This window comes from Macrotis lagotis, chromosome 3 (assembly GCF_037893015.1).
Source record: "Macrotis lagotis isolate mMagLag1 chromosome 3, bilby.v1.9.chrom.fasta, whole genome shotgun sequence".
Classification (NCBI taxonomy): Eukaryota; Metazoa; Chordata; class Mammalia; order Peramelemorphia; family Peramelidae; genus Macrotis; species Macrotis lagotis.
Window position 1 is genome coordinate 281460787 of NC_133660.1, and position 16974 is coordinate 281477760.

At 53.5% G+C, this 16974-nt stretch overlaps 2 protein-coding genes across 2 annotated transcripts; one reads left to right on the forward strand and one right to left on the reverse strand.

Moving 5' to 3' along the window:
• Positions 1-6607: 6607 nt before the first annotated feature.
• Positions 6608-13462, forward strand: LOC141516618 (double C2-like domain-containing protein gamma). The gene is made up of 10 exons (XM_074227624.1): positions 6608-6905; positions 7837-7916; positions 8008-8079; positions 9944-10053; positions 11146-11275; positions 11434-11487; positions 12691-12842; positions 12990-13071; positions 13154-13250; positions 13332-13462. Exons 1-10 carry the CDS (start codon positions 6608-6610, stop codon positions 13460-13462), a joined length of 1206 nt encoding a protein of 401 aa, XP_074083725.1.
• Positions 13463-13714: 252 nt separating this feature from the next.
• Positions 13715-16808, reverse strand: NDUFV1 (NADH:ubiquinone oxidoreductase core subunit V1). Its single transcript, XM_074227623.1, has 10 exons — positions 16628-16808; positions 16247-16329; positions 15993-16163; positions 15655-15838; positions 15293-15482; positions 14796-15008; positions 14490-14656; positions 14286-14367; positions 14049-14194; positions 13715-13889 (listed from the first exon to the last, which is right to left on the reverse strand). Exons 1-10 carry the CDS (start codon positions 16706-16708, stop codon positions 13806-13808), a joined length of 1401 nt encoding a protein of 466 aa, XP_074083724.1. The 5' UTR covers positions 16709-16808; the 3' UTR covers positions 13715-13805.
• Between the last annotated feature and the right edge of the window lie 166 nt (positions 16809-16974).

The window sequence follows — 16974 nt, forward strand, 5'->3', positions numbered from 1 at the left end:
CACTGTACCACCTAGCTGTCCCACCCCAGAGACTCAATGTTTTTTTGTGCAACAGACTCGTGTGGCAGGCTGGGGAAGCCTGGCATCCCATCAAAGAATCATGTATAAAATAGAATATATTTTTTGAGGCTGCAAAGTCAATTATATCAAAATACAGTTATCAAAATATTTTTAAAAACAAGTTCATGGACCTCACTATCAGGATACATCTTAGAACATATGTACATGAGTTCATACAAAGTAATTTGAAGAGAGATAGAAAACCAGAGAATACTAACAAATGAAGTGGGATTACAGAAGCCTTTATGAGGAAGCTGAGCCAATACTCCTCAAGGGGCTCTATCTTTGGGCTCACTTAGATCTGCTCACCAAGAGTTTGGAGATACCTGATCCCAGTGGAAGAATTGGGTCTCTCTCTCTCTCTCTCTCTCTCTCTCTCTCTCTCTCTCTCTCTCTCTCTCTCTCTCTCTCTCTCTCTCTCTCTCCCTCTTCTCTTCTCTTCTTCCCTCCCTTTCCCTCTCCTCTCTCTCCCTCCATCTTTCTCTCTCATTCCCCCGCCCTAACTCTGGTAAACTTCCAGAGAAAGCCCCAAAACAAAGCATAGGTGGGACTCACATCTAGGGTCTCCCCAAAATGTGGGTCATAGGGTCTCTTCTAGAAAAGTATTCAATACATGATACTTACTATATGTGTGACCTTGGGCTAGTCACTTAACCCCATTGCCTTGCCAAAAAAAATTTGAAAGAAAAAGAATTCAATACATACAGTTGGTATCAAATCTGGAGCAACACTTTATTTCTTCTAGCTTAGAAAATAGTCAAGACATAGGACTTGCAGGAACAAGAAGAGGGAACACAAAACATCTCTAGTCACCATTATAGTCATTCTTCTCCCTGGAGAAGATAGATGAGTTTATATAAATGCAGAACACATAATTCACTTTCATCTCAGATGTGCAAGATCCAAGAGATTCCTAAGGACCAGATCTCTGACCAGCCAAGGCAAGTCCAGGGGTTCCAAGAATGAATTGTTATGGTGATGGTGCCATAGTATATAAAATACAGGGCTTGGAGTCAGAAAGACCCCTCTTCCTGAGTTCAAATTTGGCCTCAGATATTTCCTAGCTATGTGTTCCTGGACAAGTCCCTTCACCCTGATATCTTAGTTTCCTCATCTGTAAAATGAACCAAAGAAGGAAATGGCAAGCCCCTTCAGTATCTCTGCCAAGAAAACCCAAATAGAATCATAAAGAATCAGACATGACTGAAATGACTGGCCAGCAAGAACAGAAATCCAAAAATGGTCTTGGGAGTGGGCTTTCCTTCTTCTTGTTTCCTATGTCCCATTACCCCTTCCACTTCTCACATCTCAACTTTCCCCATTGCTATTTCAATATATCATGACTTGGCATAGGAAATTAAATGAGAATTTTTGGAGAATTTTGCAGAAGCCAGAGATGACACTCAAAGATCATAGACAACATAGAAAAAGTTTAAAAACTCAGAAATGCATAAAATAGATCAATCCAAATTTTAAAATAAGATACTGTAAACATCTCATAAAAGAAAAACAAAAAATTCAGACTCCTCTTGTATGAAGGGTGGCCAAAAAAATTTACATGGTTTTTCCAGGTGGCGGCAGTGCTGCGCCCCTAACCCCAAACTATGCTAAGAAGCTGTCATCACCAAAGCAATTTGGTATCAGACAATGGAATGGTTGATCAATGGAACAGATAGGTGCATAATATACAGCATCAAATGCTCACAGTAGAATTGTGTTTGATAAACCTAGAGATCCCAGTTATTGGGATATAATGCTGGGAAAACTGAAAAGCAATCTGGCAGAAACTGGGTATAGAACAACATCTCATACCATGTAGCAAAGTGAATTCTAAATAAGTACATGATTTAAATATAAATTGTAACATCATAAGCAAATTTTAAAGCATGGATGAAAGGACCTCTCAGGTCTATGGATAAGAGGAGAGTTTGGAACATTTTAATTACATAAAATTAAAAATTTTTGCACAAACAAAACCAGATAAAGTTTGGAGAATTCTGGGGGAGGGATGTGTGGCAAATTTTTTTCTTTTTCCTTTTTTTCATCCATATGCACATGTATATTTTTTAGGTTACAAAATTTCCTTCCCACCCCCCTCCCCTCAGTGGTAAATAGTTAAATTAGCATTATATTTACATATATATTTTGATAAACACGTTTATAAATTAGTTATTTTGGTATGAGGAATTCGGATTAAGGGAACGAGATACGTAAGAGATAATTTTTATAAATTGTTCATCAGTTTTGGAAGGGTTGGGTTTTGGTTTTGTTTTTGTTTTTGGATGGGGGATAACATTGTCCATAGCCAGTCTAATATGGCTGTCCTAGCTCTCTGAACTGCTGAGAGAGCTGCTTCCATCAAAATCGATCATCTCACAATGCTGTTGTTCATGTGAACATTGTTCTCTTGGTTTTTGCTCCCTTTGCTCAGCACCAGATTCGGTAAGGCATTCCGTGTTCCTCTAGAGTCCAACCATTTATGGTTCCTTATAGAACAATAATATTCCATAGTATTCATGTACTTGTTTAGCCATTCCCCAGTGGATGGCATCCCCTCAATTTACAATTCTTTGCCACTACAAAAAGGGCTGTATGAATATCTTGGATCATGTAGGACTTTTCCTATTTTTTTATGATTTCTTCTTGCTGAGTCAAAGTGTATGAACATTTTTATTGCTCTTTAGGCTTACTTCCATATTGCTCTCCAGAAAGGTTGGATCCATTCACAATTCCACCAATAATGCATTAATGCCCCAATCTTCCCACAACCTCTCCAGCATTGATCATTTTCCCTTTTCCTTATCTTGGCCAAACTGATAGGTGTGAGATGATACCTCATGGTGGTTTTGATTAAATCTGCAGCAAATTTATCTCAGAAAAGACTGATTTCTAAGATATATAGGAAGCCGAATCAAATTTACTAGAATTAGAGCCAATACCCCAACTGATAAGTAGTCAGAGGATTGGAATAGGCAGTTTTCACAAGAAGAAATTCAAGCTAAACTATATGAAATACAAGCTATATGAAAATACAAGGTGCGAGCTACCACCTCACACCTGTCAGATCAGATGACAGAAAAGGAAGGGTCTGTAGGAAAGCAGGTACACAACACACTGTTTGGAACTGTGCTCAACAGACTGTGTGTGTACTTTGACCTGACAATATCACTATGCTCTAGAAAAATCACCAAAAGAGGAAAAGAACCTATGTGTACAAAAATATGTAGAATAGTTCCTTTCCTAGTGACAAAGAATTGGAAATCAAGGGGATGCCCATTGGTTGGCACATGGACAAACAATTCCTGGTATAGGAAAGTGATGTAATTCTGTTGTGGTATAAGAAATAATGAAGGGTGGGGTGGATGGGTGGTACAGTGGATAGAGCACCAGCCCTGGAGTCAGGAGGACCTGAGGTCAAATCCGGTCTCAGACACTTAATAATTCCCTAGCTGTGTGGCCTTGGGCAAGCCACTTAACTCCATTGCCTTGCAAAAACTAAAAAAAAAAAAATGATGAAGAGGATGGTTTCTGGAACACCTGGAAAGATCTGTGTGAACTGATGCAGAAGAGAGTGAGCAGAACCAAGAAAACAATTTACACACGACCAGCAATGCCATAAAGGTAATCGACTGTGAAAAACTTAGTAATTGTGATCAATACAATGATCCACCACCGTTACAAATAACTCCTATTAAGTCTTAGAGGCAGCATGATGTAATGGGGTAAACACTAAATTTGCAATCAGAGGATCTGGAGTTAGCTCAGGTACTGCTTGCTGTAAGGGCTTGGTCCTCAGTTCCCCCCAACTACCAAATGAAAGGGTTGGATCATCTGGATTCTGAGAATGCTTCCAGCTCTGTAGGTATGAGCTTATGAACCTGTGACGTAGAAAGTCTATATGAATGGGAGGGAGGGGAGAGGGGAGGAAGGGAGAATTAGCAGGACCAGGCAAGTCACCTAACCACTCCTTTGTGTCTTGTATCTAGTTACATGTTGTCTCCCCAGTTGGAATGGGAGGGCAGGGATTCTGGGGTTTGCCTTTCTCTGTTTCTCCAGGTCTTAGGACAGTGATGGACAGAATAAAAGTTTAATAAACAGTTTCTGACTGACTGGTCTTGGGCCAGCCCAACTCTGGAGCCTCAGACTCACTGTGTGACAGGGTCTCTTCCAGGATTTCCAACTTGCCAACAGGTAGCGTGAAGGGTGGATCTGGACATCTGGTCTTCCCTTTGAGTCCAGTGCTGTCCTGATCCCAACCCCCAAACCAGGCTAAGTAGATCAACAAGGCAGGCCCTTGGTTCCAAGTGTGACCCCAGACGGCCTCCTGACCATCTTGGGAAGCAGAAGAGCCTCCAGGACCGGGGCAGGCTTTGGTGGGAGAAGAATGTGGAGGGACAGGAGGAGAGTACTCAGAATAGGGAGGCCCATGCCCCAAGCATTGAGCCCCAGCAGAAACCATGATCCTGGACCATAGCATCTACAATGACAGGTTATGGGTTAGGGTTAACAATATAGGAAAGTGGAGGGTCTTGAGAAGAGGAAGGGGGAGAGGGAGGAAACCAAGTCAACCTCTCCCTTCTCCCACTCCATTGCACTGCAATCCCCTTCTCTCCAGCAGCTTTACCCTTCTCTCAGTCTTCTCTCTTCTCCCTCTGCAGGCTTCCTGCCCCCCTCGCCTTTCCATTTCTCACCTTTTTTTTGGCAGTTAGCAAGAATAAATTACTTTTTAAAAATAACTTCATTTCACAGGGGATCAAGTCAGAAGTGTTGGGGAGAGGGAAGGTCCCAGACCACCTGGGGGCGGCAGCTCAAAGTGGGGTCAGGAAAGAGAAGGGGGAACTGGGGGGAGGCAGAAGGAAGGGAGAGGTCTGAAGAAAGTTCTCATCCATAGATCCCAAAGGACAACATTTTCTGATCCAGACCTCAGAGCGTGTGTGTGTGTGTCATATATGAGGGGGTGAGTATGTGTCTCAGCTTGTGTGATGGGAAGGGGGAAAGGACTTGGGGTATCTAGGGAACAGATGGGTCCCCGGGTTCTGGCATGGGCAAGGTCTCTCCCAGGGTGTTCTGTGTTAGTCACACACTTCTCCCTGTGTGTGTGTGTGTGTATGTGCTTTTAAGTGTGATAATGGTCCTGAATCTGGGGCCATCAGATTGGGTGTGATCAGTGGGTCCATGTTTTTCAGTGTGTGAAGTGGTGGGAGCAGGACTCATAGTCGGTGGGTACTAAAATCTCAATAAAGATGTGATCTGGATGGCCAGCGTGTGTATCAGATACTATTAGTGGATAGTGTCCTAGTGTATCTCAGCTTGTGTGTGTCAGTGGTTTGTGTGTGTGTCCCTGTGGAGCTGTGAGGAAGGACACGAGCGGTCACAGACACGGTCCCGGCTGGAACCAGGGAAGGAGACAGACACTCAGTAGCAGCAGCGGTGGCAGTAGAGACAGCTGATGGGCATTGGAGCTGGAACCCACAGCAATTGGTCCAGACCTGTGTTTGCCTTCCGTCCAGAGGCCGGTGAGTCCTCCTGCCCCACTTGCCCCCAGCAGCCCTGGGACAGAGGAGAGCTCACCCCCATGACTCCCCAAGGAGATCCCTGAAGCCCCCAACCCTGTATCTATCTTAGACCCTGTTGGGAAAATAGGGTCCCCAAAATAGGGGCAAGACCCTCAGCCTCTCCTAACACCAAACCTTCCCCATTCTGATATTCCATGGGGACAGAGAACCCCCCCAAGTGCTGCCCGGGACAGCAACCCCCAACAGATATTTACCCCCCAAACTGGGACCTGAATATCCTTGGGCTAACCCTCCTTTCAGACCTTCCAGGGTCCCCTCCCACCGCAATACAAGCAACTGCCCTCTCCCCAGAAAGGAGAATTCCCCTCCACAAGGTCATCCCCCACAGCCCCCCCAACTAAACACAAACAGATAAGCCCCTGCCGATAGAGTGACCAACCCTCCAAAACAGACCGATACGTAAAATCTTACCTGAGGACCTGGTCCTCCCCCACCCAAAATGCACCCATGCCCAGTCCCCGATGTCGTATTCCCTGCTGCACCCCATATTTGTAGCAGAGCTGATGACCAGAAACCACTTGCACTTCACTAGAGTCTGTCAGTCACTGTGCCTGGAACCCCAAGGGTCCTGTCCTCCTAGAGAGGCTCCCCCATGACCCTATGAGAATCTCCTCCAGTCCAGCTAGCTGGATTCTGGGTCCACTCCCAGAGCACCCCTTTCTGCCTAGTCCTTTCCATTACATTCACCTTTTCCACCAAATTGACTCCTCTCCTTTGTCCAACCTTCTAGTCATGGGTCTCACATTGACCCACTCTCCTTGACCCTTCCCCCGTGTTGAGCCTTCCTTGGGTACTGTCTCCTCCCCTTGACACTTCCCCCTTGTCCAACCTTCCTGCCATTGACCTCTACCCTCTATCTGACTCTTTCTCACATTGACCTTGCCGTGTGTCTGGCCCCAACCTCATACCAGGACCTCCCTGATCCGCCACAACCCTTTTAGGGAACCTTCTGATCTTTGGCACCTATGGCCATGGCTAGCAGTCGCGGGGAGAAGGTCACCATGCAAGAACATATGGCCATCAACGTGAGTCCGGGTCCAATCCGTCCCATCCGCCAGATCTCCGACTACTTCCCCCACTTCTACCCCTTTGCTCCTGCCCTACTCCGGCCCCGGCCTGCTCCTCTGCCTGCACTGCCCAGTGGGCCAGTCCCAGAGACAACCTTGAGCAGCCCTATAGAGGAAGCCCAGACCCCAACTGCAAAACCTGGAGGCTTTCAGGTTCCCCAGTATCTGGAGCAGGAACACGATGGAGACTCAGATGAGACCAGTGAGTATTCAGATCTTGGGGTCTGCCAAGGGGTGGAGGGAGGGGGAAAGAGCCATATTACTTTATCCCCAACCCTTGTCTATCTGAGCAAGGCCAGGAAGGGAACTCCCCCCAGCCTCTCCTAATCCCAAACTTTCCCCCATCCTGATACCCCACTGGGGCCAGAAACTCCCCCAACTGCTCCCCAACACAGAAACCCCTATCAGATATGCCCCCCCAAACTAGTACCTGAGCATCCTTGGACTAGCCCTCCATTCAGACTTCCCAACTTCCCCTCCCACTGCAGTCCAAGCAACTACTCTCTTGGAAAGATCTCTCCAAGAAGGGGGACTGAGATGACAGTACCTCCCATAGGTCAGTCTCACCTTTCTAGCATAACTATAGCTCAGAAACTCACCTGTGCCAATGCCACACACACACACACACACACACACACACACACACCTGCTCCTCTCCGTGGGGGGGGGGCAACATCAGTAGAGCCAAGGTTGGAGGTCACATGGATGTGGGGAAGATGCTGGGGTCCCCCGCCCCCATCTCTGCTGCCCTATCAGCTAAGAACATTGAGAACACAGGACGTCCATCCAGGGGTGGACAGGGCTCTTGGTAGGCATCCATCCATCCATCCAGTCTAAGCCAGGGGCCCTGAGACCACCCTCAGCCCCCAGTCAGTCCATAAACAGTTAAAGCAGTGCCTTCTATGGGCCAGACACTGTCCTAAACCTTGGGCAGACACAGAAAGGTTTGAAGAGATGAAAAGCTAAAAAGGAGCCAACACTCAAAGTGATGTTAGCTGTGAACAGGAGTTATAATGCTCAAAGGGAAGGTCCTAGGACTCAGGCAGATGGAGAGAGGTTTCCTGGAGAAGGGGGGACCTCAGCTGGGCCCCCAAGGGAGCCAGGAAGTCCTCATGACCTCTCTCTCTCCCTAGCTGCTCTGGGCTCCCTTGAATTCACCCTCCTTTTGGACCAGAAGAACTGTGTCCTCCACTGCACCATCCATCGGGCTAAGGTGAGAGGATAGGGCTGGGGCCTGAGGTCCAAGCAACTTCCCCATCCTCCACCAGACCTGAAAGCATCTGCCCCCCCCCCTTGTCCTCCAGGGTCTGAAGCCTTTGGACTCAGGTTCCATTGACACCTTCGTGAAGGCAAATTTATTGCCAGGAACTAGCAAGGTGAGGAGCGGGGAGGGTGGGGCTTAGGACGGGGATGTGGGGAGCTGGAGGGGACCCCCAGGGGCTTCATGCTTGAGGAATGGGAACTGAGGACCAGAAAGGGGACTGGAGGGAGTGGCAGTGCCAGGTCCACTTGACCTGGTACAGGGGGAGTCAGGTGAGCAGAGTGCCTAGGACTGGGGCCGGACTTTTTCAGAGCTGCCTTCTCTCACCCACCACCCTGCCCCTACCCACAAGGATCTTGCCAGATGTCAGGAAAACAAGATGGTGGAGGTAGAATGACTACTGAACCATGAAGGCCCCTTCTAACAAAAATCCTATGAGATCCCGTGAGAGTGATCATTTTAGGGCACTGGTTGGAATTACCTGGGATCAGAGAAGAGTGAGGTCAACTAGGGGATGCCGCAGTGGCTAGAACCCCTGGCCAATCAGGAAGACATTCTCCTGAGTTCAAATCCATCCTCAGATATTTTCTAGTTGTGTGACCCTGGGCAAGTCCCTTCACCCTGTTTGTCTCAGTTTCCTCCTCTGTCAAATGAGCTGGGGAAGATGGCAAACCACTCCAGGATTAAATTTAAATTAAAAGATGCTCTTTGGAAGGAAAGCTATGGCAAAATGGCAGCATACTAAAAAGCAGAGACATCACTTTGTTGGCCAGGGTCCTTAGGGTCAAAGCTATGGTTTTCCCAGTGGCATCGAAGGGCTGGGAGAGTTGGACGATAAGGAAAGCTGAGTAGCACAGAAGCAACTCTCCCTTGGACAACAGGGGGATCAAAGCAGTCAACAACTAAAGAAATTAATTTAGTTAGCCACTGGACACTCAAATATTGAAGCTGAAGCCAGGATAACGAGACAATGGGACTCCCGGTGTTGGGAAAGACTGAAGGCAAAAGAAAAAGGGCTTGGCAGAGGATGAGATGGATGGAGAGTAACATGGAAGCCATGAGAATGAGCTTGGACAGAGATAGATAGTAGATGATGGAAGGGTCTGGGGTGCTCTGGTCTGGGAGGGCATGAAGAGTCAGACATAACTGAACTACAGCAATATAGCAAGGTCCTGGTGGGCTTCTGCTTAAATGCTTAAATGGTGCTTAAATGGTCTGTAAAGGAGGGTTTTGTTGAGGAAGGGAAAGGGTGCTCCAGGTGGAGGTCACAACCTCAGCAAAGGCCCATGAACCAAAGTATGAAGGTGGGGTGGAACAAGGGCAGGATGAAGGATAGAGCAAAGGCTGGAGGGGGAGATTGGGGCCTAGACTGCTAGAGAAAAAAGGTTGGATTTATCCTATTGGTAAGAGGAAGCCTTTATAGGTTCTTGAGCAAGGGTGTGTCATGAAAATAATAATAATAATCTCACATTCAAATAGAATTTCCAACTTTTAAAAGATTTTTTGACATTTTCCATATGAGGAATCTGAGGCTTTGAGAGGCTAAGCCCAAGGTTCCACAGGCAGGATTGAGCCCAGGTTCTCTCTACTCTAAATCCACACCTTCTTCCACTAGTTAAGGAAGATGGACAAGATGAAGGGGACAAGGAAGGGATGAGGCAGGAAGAGCAGTTAGGGAATGAGTTGGATAATCCAGACCAGACACCACTGATGGGGGCCTCTCGAGATGCCAGCCCTGCTCTCCAATATAGTAGGAGCATTGTAGAGAAGGGAAGAGATTCCAGAGAGATTTCAGAAGGACCAACGGCAGGTCATCGATATGGGGCTGACCCTTCGGACAGGAAACAGACTCACGCACAGGCTGCCCTGTTATCCAGAGGACGAGGTCATTCACAGCTCGTGGCCTCCCCTGGACCAAGCAACAGAACAGGTACAAAGTAGCTCTCCTGAGCTGGTCCCTACCCTCACCCCTGCCCTAGGCAAGTCAGCTACGGACCCGAACTGTGAGGGGCAGCCGGGGGCCATGCTGGGATGAGACCCTCACCTACCACGGCTTCACCTGCCAGGATGCTGGGCGCAAGACCCTGCGGTGAGCCCCCTTGCTGCATGCGCTAGGTGTGGGGGCCCTAGACCAGGCCTGCCCTCCCTGTCTGAGTCAGGGAACCCTCAGGTGTCTTTCGGTCTTTCTGTCTGTGCGACCTGCATCTCCTGGGCACAATTTTCTTGGATGGCAACCCCTTCCACTGGCCCAAGGGGGGCAGCATGCAGAAAAACATTCCTTCCAACTAAAGATGGTGCATGAGTCTCACCATCAGGGATGTCACAGGAGAAGTGTGACTAGAAGAGAGGTGGGGCTGGTTATAGGAGCTGTCCTTGGGCTGGGGAAGTGAGAATGAGGAAAGAGCCTCCAATATCCTAGGGTGGGGGGAGTTAGGGAAAGTTCCAAGTCACCCTGGGGTGGGAGGCTTGGCAGATGCCCCTCAAGTCATGCTCTCCAAGGAAACTGTAACTGTAAACCTCAGTCATTGCTATGGAAGTGCCAGCTATATATCCTGCCCACCGTGGATCTGGCTGTTGGTCATTGGCATAACTGTGCTTGTGAGCCCAAGTTCTTCACTGGCATCGCTACCATCACCAGGGGAGGGGACACTCCAAGGGCCATAAAAGGGCTTTGGCATCAGTGAGTGAGGGAGGGAAACATGAGGAGACAGGTCACAGTCTTCCTGGGGCTTTGATCAACCTAGGAGGGCTGAGGACATGAAAACCCTCCTCCCAACAGCAAGAAAGGGGTACACTGGAATTAGGGAGAAGGCAAGAGAGCCCCATGTAATGTTCAGGGGTGGACTGGGATCAAGATGGGTAGGTGGTCCCCAAAGTACTTTGCTTACCAGCCTTCCTGGGTCTCTACGATTCCTCCCTTCCTCAGTTTCCTGCCAAGATGGATTTGGAAACAAGTTGATGCCCTGCACTCCAGGTGCAAAAATCACCAGTTAGGGCATGACTTGGAAACCCTGAGGGGTCTGGGAGCTGAAGGAGATGGGAGCAATGGGGTATAGAGATGGGCAAGGAGACAGGTGTGAACCTGGGGGCAAGGGGAGCTGGGCAGAGGTGCTAGACTGGGGTCAGAGGGCAGAGTCCGGATGAACCCGAGCAGTGACAGGGACCCGGGATCTGGGACCAGGCTGTGTGTGTGTGAGGAGTCCCGCCTGCGGAGGCGGGCAGAGCCCCTGGGGGAGCTGCGAGTGCCCCTGAAGAAGCTGGTGCCCAACCTGACAAGGAGCTACAACGTCTGCCTGGAGAAAAGGCGCCTGGTGAGATGGGCGAGGGGTGAGGAGGCTGCCAAGGGCTGAGGCCAGGGCAGGGGCAGGGAGACAGATGAACTGGGAGAGGTGGGGAGGGGAAGGCTCTAGAATGGGATGAGCCGGAGCCCTGGGCCCCCAGGCTGACATTCTGCCCTCTGGGTTTTCAGACCAAGAGGCCCAGCAGCCTGGACACTGCCCGGGGAATGTCCCTGTATGAGGAGGTAGGTCCAATGGGCCGCCCCATCCACCTTCACCAGCTTCTGGAACTCTGGTACACCAGCGGCAGGCCCCATGTGGAGCTCCCCCATCAGTTAATTCTATTTTGGGGAGATGCTGGGGGCTTCCAACTGTCTTTCTGATGTTAACCGCTTGGATGTGATCTCTCCTGCTAAATCTCTTGGTGCCACTGACAGCCCATACCTAGAGGGACAGCTGGGGAGTAGAAGGGTGCACTTAGTGCAAGATGAAAAAGGAGGGGACAAGGGACCCCAAAGACAGGCATCCCACAGTGCCAGGGTTAGGACACCAAGGATCTCAGGGCTGGTGCTGTGCGAGGGGTGAGGGGACTTGGAAGGTGGGACCCTGTGGGTAAAGAAAGTGGGGCCTGGCCTTTCCGAGGGAGTTCAGGCCCCAGGGAGCAGACCCAAGGAATCTGGGGGGCCGCCCTCCAGCCCTTCACCAAACCACCTCATCCCAGGCCCCAGGCCTCAGGCCCATGGTGATGGGCAGACCCAAGTCCAACATTCTATCGGCAGGCGGGCTGTGAGCCTGACCAGGGAACAAGGGGCCCGTGCAAACGCATCCCCCTCGTGGTTTTGGCCTGAGACCCTGTTTGACCAGGGCTCCAACTAAAGGCAACATTATGTTAACACTGGCAGAGCTCTTAGAACGGGGATGCCAGGGCTGGAGGGGGTCTCAGAACAGGGACTGGCAGAATTGTCAGACACCCCTCCCCCCAGTCTGCCTCCATTTGGAGCCATTATCTCAGTCTGCCCTCCACTCAAGTTGTCTCTGGCCTCCAGCCCCTTGCAGAGGATCCAGCCCTAACTCCTGCCCCTCCTCCCTCCCTCTGAATCCTTCTCGAGGCCATTGGCAGATGGGGAAACTGAGCCCCAGAGAAGTGGAGTTGCCTAAGATCAGAGGGAGCCACAGAGCAGATTGTGCCCTTGGTGTTAAGAGAGATCTCCGACCTCCTCCCCACACTTCTGCTAGAGTAGAGCTGAGGGGCCTCTGGGTCCCTATTTGGGCTGAGGGTTCATGTGGGTCTAAGTCAGCCTCTCCAGCTCGGGTCTGTGCTGGAGTGGGGGGTAGAAGAACCCTATAATTCACCACAGCAGCCCGTGTCAGACCCCCTGAGGCCCCCTGCCCACATTTGTTCCGGGGGCCAGGCCAGGCCAGTGACAGCTGTGACATCCGACCTGCAGGAGGAGGTGGAGGCAGCCGGAGAGGAGAGGGGCCGGATTCTGCTGTCGCTCTGCTACAGCTCGCAGCGGGGGGGCCTGTTAGTCGGGATCTTGCGCTGCGCCCACCTCGCCCCCATGGATGCCAACGGGTATTCAGACCCATTTGTGCGCATGTGAGTGAGCTGGGTCACCAGGATCCAAACTTCCCCCACCCCAGCAACCAGGACCTTCTCCACTAGTAGGGAGAGTTAGGGGCCACAGGCAGAAAGACTCCCCCCAATTCTCGCACCCTCCCCACCCACCAACTACTCATCCCTCAGCTTCCTCAGACCAAACACGGGTAAAAAGTCCAAATATAAGACAACCGTCCGGAAGAAGACCCTCAACCCTGAGTTCAACGAGGTGAGTTGGGGGGCCAGGCCTGACCCCAGGCCCCTCTCTGGGAGGTGCTTGGGGGCCCACGAGTAACCAGCCGAATTCACAGGAATTCTTCTATGCGGGTCAGAGGGAGGAGCTGGCCAAGAAGACCCTCCTGGTGTCGGTGTGGGACTATGACCTGGGCACGGCCGATGACTTCATTGGTGAGGACGGGGGGATGGGCTGGGGCAGGGGGAGAAGCCCTGGGTGGGGGGCTCTGCTCAGAAGGTGCACGCTCCCACCAGGTGGGGTGCAGCTGAGCATCCACTCCACTGGGGAGAAGCTGCGACACTGGAGCGAGTGTTTGGCCCGAAGTGATCGGCGCCTGGAGCTGTGGCACCCGCTGGATGGAGCCCCTCCTCAGCTCAGCGATTAGGCCGGAGGAAGGTGTGGTGCAAGGAACCCTGGACCCACTGGCCACCGAGTCACATTCTTCTTTTTTCTGCAATCCCCAATAAACTGCTTCAACCTGTTGTGCCTGTTTCTCAGACTCTGCAGTTTGGGATCTCCCCGGGTATAATGGGCAGTCGAACAAAGCTGGGGTCCCTAAACTCCAAATCTAGCCCCACTCCCTCTGAGGCCTCCCCCAGAAGGATCTGGCCCTCCATGAGTCAGTAAGCAGAGGGAGTTAAATAGAAACTCAGCAACGGCCCAAGGGCCGCCCCAACTTTATTCACACACATCAGCTCAGGGAGGGGGAAGGGGTGGTGGGATCCAGCCTAGGCAGCCTGGCGGGCCGGGTACTCCTTTGCAAAACGTTGCATCCGATCTTCAAGTTCTGGGCGAAAGTGGCGGATCAGACCCTGCTCAAGGGGGTTAGGAAAAGGAGCTCAGGAGCAAAGACCACCCCAAGGACCCCCTGCTCACACCTGGGGGCCATTTCCTTCATACCTTGTGTGCTCCCCTCACCAGCCAAAGATCATTTTCTTCCTCCCCTGTGCCCCCCCCCAGATCCCCAGTACCTGCACAGGCCAGGCAGCCCCATCACCCAGGGCACAGATGGTGTGGCCCTCAATCTGCTTGCTGATCTCCCAGAGGGCATCGATCTCAGCCACGCGGGCATCCCCCTTGACGAATCGCCACATCACTTTGTTCATCCAGTCCACACCTGGGGTGGCCAGGGAGATGGGGTTCCGATGACCCGAGGCTGGTCCCATGCAGGGCTCCCCTCCCCCCCTTCCCCATGTTGGGGGGCTCACCCTCTCGACAAGGTGTGCACTGGCCACAACTCTCATGCTTGTAGAATTCGATGAGGCGTGCGATGGCTTTCACGATGTCTGTCTGAGGGGGCGGGAGGAGTCGCTACTGAGACAAGGAAGGGGCGCAGGGGCAAAGATTGGGGGGGACGCTGGGACACCCTCACCCCCAGACTGAGAGGGAGGCAGGACAGAAGGTGCCCTTACTGAGCGATTCATGACGATGACGGCGGCGGTGCCCAGCCCGGTCTGGGCCTGGATCAGCCCATCGAAGTCCATCAGCACCGTCTCACACACAGACTTGGGAATCAGAGGGGTAGATGAGCCGCCGGGGATCACCGCCAGGAGATTGTCCCAGCCGCCAATCACACCCCCTGAGGGCCACAGGTTTGGTTAGTGCTTGGGCCCCCAACCCCTCCCTGGAGTTTTCCCCCTCATCCTAAAATCTCCTCCCCTTCCTAAACTCCCTCCTTTCACCCTAGGGTCCCCCTCCCCAGGGCCCCCCATCCTCACCCGCGTGCTTCTCTATCAGCTCCTTGAGTGGCACCGACATCTCCTCCTCCACGGTGCAGGGGTAATTGACATGGCCAGAGATGTTAAAAAGCTTGGTGCCCGAGTTCCGCTCCCGGCCAAAGCTTGCAAACCAGGACCCGCCACGGCGGCAGATGGTAGGAGACACGGCCACGGTTTCCACATTGGCAACGGTGGTGGGGCAGCCAAACACGCCTGCCAGAAGGGTGGGAGGTCTGGACAGAAACCCCAGCACTGCCCCCCCCCCCGCCTCCTCCCTCCCAAAGGTCTCCTCTCTGCTGATACCCCTGGGGTCAAGGGTCCTCATGGAGATCTCCACCCTACAGCTCAGGACCAGGGACCTCACCCCCATCAGAGCTGGAGCAGTTATGCCCAGACACCCTCCCCTACACTGAGCCTAGAGTCCAAAGCCCACCCCCAAGGCCTGGGCTCTCTGGTCCAGCCAGCCCTGGTGCTGTGTGTCCACCCTGGGCACGTACCCACGTCGGCAGGGAACGGTGGCTTGAGGCGAGGCTTTCCCTGCTTGCCCTCGATGGATTCGATGAGTGCCGTCTCCTCCCCACAGATGTAGGCCCCGGCCCCCCGTACCACAAACACGTCAAAGTCATAGCCAGATTCACAGGCGTTCCTGCCGATCAGCCCAGCCTCGTAGGCCTCCCGGATGGCCACCTGGGGGGAAAGGGTAAGAGGAGAGGGTGGTGAGGGGGCATCTGGGAGTACTGGGAGAGGGCTCTGGGGAAGGCTCGAGGCAGAGATTGTCGATGGGGGCTGGGAAGAGGAGGCTCTCTGTCAGCATTGCTCTTGGGGAGCCCCCTTCAGGTTCAAGCTTGGTCCCCCTCACCTGCAGGTTGGAGGCTTCATTGTAGAACTCGCCCCGGATGTAGATATACGCAGCCCGGGCTCCCATGGCGCGGCCCCCAATGAGGCAGCCCTCCACCAGTTTGTGGGGGTCGTGCCTCATGATCTCCCGATCCTTGCAGGTGCCGGGCTCCCCCTCGTCTGCATTCACCACAAGGTACTTTGGCCTGGGGAAGGCAGGGGACGGACGGGTCAGTGGAGCCCCGGCCGCGTCCTCCCCAGTCATCCAAGCTCTGTCCAGTCGGGGCTCCGGGGTCCAGCAGGAGCGGTGAGGAAGGGCATGACCGGCTGTGCCTCCCCCACAATCCCGGCGACCCCCACCTGCCGTCCGAGGGCTTGTTCATGAAGCTCCACTTGAGGCCCGTGGGGAAGCCGGCGCCCCCGCGGCCGCGCAGCCCCGACGTCTTGATCTCGCCCAGGATCCAGTCCGGCCCCTTCAGCAGAATCTCCTTCGTCTTGTACCAGTCCCCGCGGCTCAAGGCCCCTTTCAGCCTGGGGCGGGACAGGGCGGGTGAGATGGGCGGCCGCCCCCCACCAGCCGCCCCCCACCAGCCCCCCACCAGCCCCCTGAGCACCTCCACTCGTGGCGGCCGTAGAGGTTGGTGAAGACGCGGTCCTCGTCCTTCAGGGACCCGAAGGTCGTCTTCTTGGGGGGCGCCTGCGGAGAGGGGGGCTCGGGAGCGCCGGGGCCGGGGGACCCCGGGTCTCCTCCCCCTCCCGGGGGCTCCTCTCCCTCTGCCCCCCTCAAATCCCCGTGTCCGTGACCGGGGGGGGCGAGGGGGCGGCCAAGGGTCAAGGTCAAGTGTCCCCGGGGAGCCCGGGCCAGGCCCAGAAGTGGGGAGGGGGCAGCGCCCCCAGCAAGAGGGGGAGGGGGGGGGCACCCTCAAGCCCCGCCCCCGCCGGCGGCCCCGCCCCCATCCCGGCCCCGCCGCCCCGCGGGGGGGGGGCGCCCTTACCGTTCCTGCCTCCTGGAAGGTGAGGCGGGACAGGACCCTGCCGGAGAGCGCCCCCCGCACGAGCCGCTGCGACGCCAGCATGGTGCGGGCGGCGGGAGAGGCCGAGGCTCGGCGGCGCCGCTGTCACCTTCGCTCCGGACGGACGGGCAGGAGCCGGCGCCGCGGCGCGCCACTTAGACGTCACGCGCCGCGCGCCACTTAGACGTCACGCGCCGCGCGCCGCGCGCCGGCGTCACGCAGTCACGCGGCTGCCGGCCCCGCCCCCGGGCGCGCGCCGCCCGGCCCGAGGCATTCTGGGGATCGTGGTCCGCCGGGCGCGCCTGCGCAGCGAGGCTCGCGGAGGCGCC

What these genes read in the sequence shown, in the direction of transcription:
- LOC141516618 (XM_074227624.1), top strand. Translation starts at nt 6,608, where the DNA reads ATGGCTAGCAGTCGCGGGGAGAAGGTCACCATGCAAGAACATATGGCC. An exon ending in TATTGCCAGGAACTAGCAAG is followed by an intron (nt 8,080 to 9,943) that starts GTGAGGAGCGGG and finishes CCCCTGCCCTAG; the next exon opens with GCAAGTCAGCTACGGACCCG. An exon ending in GCTGGGCGCAAGACCCTGCG is followed by an intron (nt 10,054 to 11,145) that starts GTGAGCCCCCTT and finishes ATCTGGGACCAG; the next exon opens with GCTGTGTGTGTGTGAGGAGT.
- NDUFV1 (XM_074227623.1), bottom strand. Translation starts at nt 16,708, where the DNA reads ATGCTGGCGTCGCAGCGGCTCGTGCGGGGGGCGCTCTCCGGCAGGGTC. An exon ending in CCTTCCAGGAGGCAGGAACG is followed by an intron (nt 16,330 to 16,627) that starts GTAAGGGCGCCC and finishes CCCTCTCCGCAG; the next exon opens with GCGCCCCCCAAGAAGACGAC. An exon ending in TCATCGTCATGAATCGCTCA is followed by an intron (nt 14,368 to 14,489) that starts GTAAGGGCACCT and finishes CCGCCCCCTCAG; the next exon opens with ACAGACATCGTGAAAGCCAT.